General features: G+C 51.0%; 1 protein-coding gene across 1 annotated transcript; it reads left to right on the top strand.

Annotated features, from left to right (window-relative positions):
• The first annotated feature begins 1067 nt into the window (after positions 1-1067).
• On the top strand, positions 1068-3489 carry LOC111944016 (olfactory receptor 14J1-like). Its single transcript, XM_086874205.1, has 2 exons — positions 1068-1282; positions 2378-3489. Exon 2 carries the CDS (start codon positions 2407-2409, stop codon positions 3337-3339), a length of 933 nt encoding a protein of 310 aa, XP_086730331.1. The 5' UTR covers positions 1068-1282; positions 2378-2406; the 3' UTR covers positions 3340-3489.
• The last annotated feature ends 147 nt before the right edge of the window (positions 3490-3636 follow it).

Genomic DNA, 3636 nt, shown 5'->3' with positions numbered 1-3636 from the left:
AGCTCTTCTGCCAGCCCAGCAGGGCTGGGGCACTGCCTGCAGCCACCCTGGGCACAGCCCAGAGGCACAGAGAGCTTCAATCAGTCAGGGCTGGGAAGGTGCTGAGAAGTGCCTGGGGCAGAATCCCTGCCAGCCCTTGACACAGGAAGCCTCTGGCTGCAGGACAATGCAGCTGCAGCTCCTGGAGGCATCTCCTCAAGCTGGAACATGCCAGTGCCTACAGACTCTGTGAGTACATTCTCTGCCTGTCCCTTGTGCAGAGCAGCCAGGGGTGCCCAGGGCTGTCCTGCAGAGCAGGGTCCTGCAGCCCAGGGCGCTGTGCTGGGGCAGGGACTCTGCTGCCTGCCAGGGACAGCTCTCAGCCGGCCCGGGGAGCTGCTCCCAGCGCTGGGGAGAAGCTGTGGGGGGAAGGAGCCACCCTGAGCAGGGCAGGGGCTGCTGCTGAGAGGGGCTGTGTGGGGCAGGGCTGCTCCCAGCTCCAGTCCTGCCTGGGCACAGCTCCAGAGGACACTTCCCAAAAGAAGGTGAGACTGGAATTGCTGTAAAGATCAGGAGCTTTCCTGAGACTGTTTTCAATTTCTTGCTTTAAGCAGGGTGGGAAAGTTGTGATGATGACAAAAAGATCTTTGCTTTTTGTACATTTTTAATATATTTTAAGATCTGTAAATGACTATTATATAATTATAAAATTATAATCCTTAATTAACTCTATTAAACTACTATTATATACTTATATAACTATTATCCTTAATTAACTCTAATATGTTTGCTAACCTTTCTCTTACATTTTAGAACAATAATCTGATCTTCTAAATACATTTCTGAAATTCTATATAGTCTTATCATCAAAAATAGGAGCTAAAAGAAGAGCATTTTGTTTTCTAACCAGAATGTGAGCAGTCATAACAAAAAGTGGGGCAAAGAAACCCTTGGACCTACTCCAATGGGTTGACCCTGGGGTGTGTAACTGGGGCAGCTGAATCTCCTATTGAATGTTTCTGTTAAATATCCTAATTAATTAATCTTAATAAATTGCTGAAATAAGGGGCTGGGTGTGCCTCATCCCTACTGGGACACCTGGAAGTTTCCAATAAAGCTGTTTTTTCTTTACTCTTCTAACACTCTTGCAGAAGGTTATTTTTCTCTTTTGATTATAGACAACAAGGGGATGAGAGAAGCAGAAGAGGAATTGTAATCCCAGAATCACAGAACATTCTGAGTTGAAAGGGACACACCAGGATCTGCAAAATAATGTAGGAACATTTACAGCGATGACAAAATTGTAAGTTTGGGTGCTCAGTCTCTCTGCTGGGAGGCTCCTAAACAGCCTAAATGCACTGCTCTGATATTGTCATTGGTATCTGGGGCTCTCAGGGAGGCTCTGGCATCTGCAGCAGCTGAGTCAGGCCCTGCCCTTGGGATTGCTGCCAGGCAGGTGTGTCCATGGGAATGGGGTGTCCCAGCTTCCCTGTGACCTGTGGGGCTGTGGGCAAAGCAGTCCATGGCAAAGGGGAATGAGCTGAGCCCCCTCCCTGAGATCCCATCATGGGCACACCTGGGGATCTCCTTGCTGTGTCCTTCCAAGCTCTGAGCTGCCCTCCTGGCTGCAAATCTGTGCCAGAGCCTCTCGGAGTTCCCTGAATGTCCCACGGGGAAGGGCAGAGATGCCACAGCTGAGGAAATGCTGTTGGCTCTGCCAAGGGAGCCGTGAGTGTCCTTGGCAGAGGGGGGTGCTGAGACCTTGCCCAGAGACCTTTAAGAGAGGGTGAGACATTCAGGGATCCCTCTGCCCTGGGCAGGGCCTGGTTTATGCCAGGGTGACACAGGAGTGTGATTGTGCTCTGATTCCAGCCAAAGGTGCAAACCCAGGGCAGTTGGGAACAAGCCCATCCAGCCCCTCACCTTCCCTAAGCCACAGGGAATCCTTTGCCTCTCACATCTCTCAGTGGGAAATTCTGAGTGCAGCAGAAATGCTGGGGATTTCTGACCTCAGAGAACCAGGAATGATTTGTGGGCAGTAAAACAATTCCTAAAACCAGCTCCTGCTATACTTGAGAAGTGTGTGCAGATGGCAACAAGCCCTTCTGCATTACAAGTGATTCCCCTGACAAATCCTGAATATCAAGCCTTGTCCCTCTCCTGCATGGCCACAAACCCAGGGCAGCAGGGCAGGGATGGCTCCTGGAGAGCCCCCAGGCACAGGCCTGGCTACTCCTGGAACATTCAGACAGCACAGCTGGAGCTCAGGCAGGGACCTGGGTGAAGTTTTCCCAGAGCAGAAACAAGGGCGGGTGAATCCCAGCTGGACAGTGTACAGGGAATAGCCCAGGTTTGACTCAAAGCAGCCTCTCCTGACTTGCCCCTGTCCTTTGTCCATGAACAGGTCCCCATGTGCAGCCACAGCAAATGTCCAACAGCAGCTCCATCAGCCACTTCCTCCTGCTGGCATTGGCAGACACGCGGCAGCTGCAGCTCCTGCACTTCTGCCTCTTCCTGGGCATCTCCCTGGCTGCCCTCCTGGGCAACGGCCTCATCATCAGCGCCGTAGCCTGCAGCCACCACCTGCACAGCCCCATGTTCTTCTTCCTGCTCAACCTGGCCCTCACTGACCTGGGCTCCATCTGCACCACTGTGCCCAAAGCCATGCACAATTCCCTCTGGGACACCAGACACATCTCCTACACAGGATGTGCTGCACAGCTCTTTTTTTTTGTGTTTTTTGTCTCAACAGAATATTTCCTCCTGACCATCATGTGCTACGACCGCTATGTGTCCATCTGCAAACCCCTGCACTACGGGACCCTCCTGGGCAGCAGAGCTTGTGCCCACATGGCAGCAGCTGCCTGGGCCAGTGGCTTTCTCAATGCTCTCATGCACACGGCCAATACATTTTCTCTGCCCCTGTGCCATGGCAATGCCCTGGGCCAGTTCTTCTGTGAAATCCCAAACATTCTTAAGCTCTCCTGCTCCAAATCCTACCTGAGGGAACTTGGGCTTCTTTTTTTTTCTATCTCTTTAGCACTTGGTTGTTTTGTGTTCATTATTTTCTCCTATGTGCAGATCTTCAGGGCCGTGCTGAGGATCCCCTCTGAGCAGGGACGGCACAAAGCCTTTTCCACCTGCCTCCCTCACCTGGCTGTGGTCTCCCTGTTCCTCAGCACTGCAGCATTTGCCTACCTGAAGCCCCCCTCCATCTCCTCCCCATCCCTGGATCTGGCAGTGTCAGTTCTGTACTCAGTGGTGCCTCCAGTCCTGAACCCCCTCATCTACAGCCTGAGGAACCAGGAGCTCAAGGCTGCAGTGTGGAGAATGGTGACTGGATCATTTCAGAAACATTAAACTGCTGGCCAATTTCTGCAAATCACTTGTAATAAAAGCCACCTTTGATATTTCTTATTGGTTTAATTTTGGAGGATCTTTTCTGTTGTTTTACTTAGCAATATAAGTAAATATATCCACAATAAAATGTCATTATTTGTGCCATTTCTCATTTTGTTTCTCCTTCCACCTTCCTTGTGGTCACACACTGTGCCAATGAGGGGCTGTGCTCTTGATGGCTTTAAAGGAACTAAAGGATCTCCCAGCAAAGTTTTCTCCAGAGATGCCCCTTTTGTTCCCTTCTCTGGAGCTGCAGCA

The sequence above is a fragment of the Cyanistes caeruleus genome, unplaced genomic scaffold, assembly GCF_971803275.1.
Source record: "Cyanistes caeruleus unplaced genomic scaffold, bCyaCae1.hap1.1 HAP1_SCAFFOLD_169, whole genome shotgun sequence".
NCBI classification, from domain to species: Eukaryota; Metazoa; Chordata; class Aves; order Passeriformes; family Paridae; genus Cyanistes; species Cyanistes caeruleus.
The sequence above is the reverse complement of the archived record's forward strand: the minus strand, read 5'-3'. Positions and strand labels throughout refer to the sequence as shown.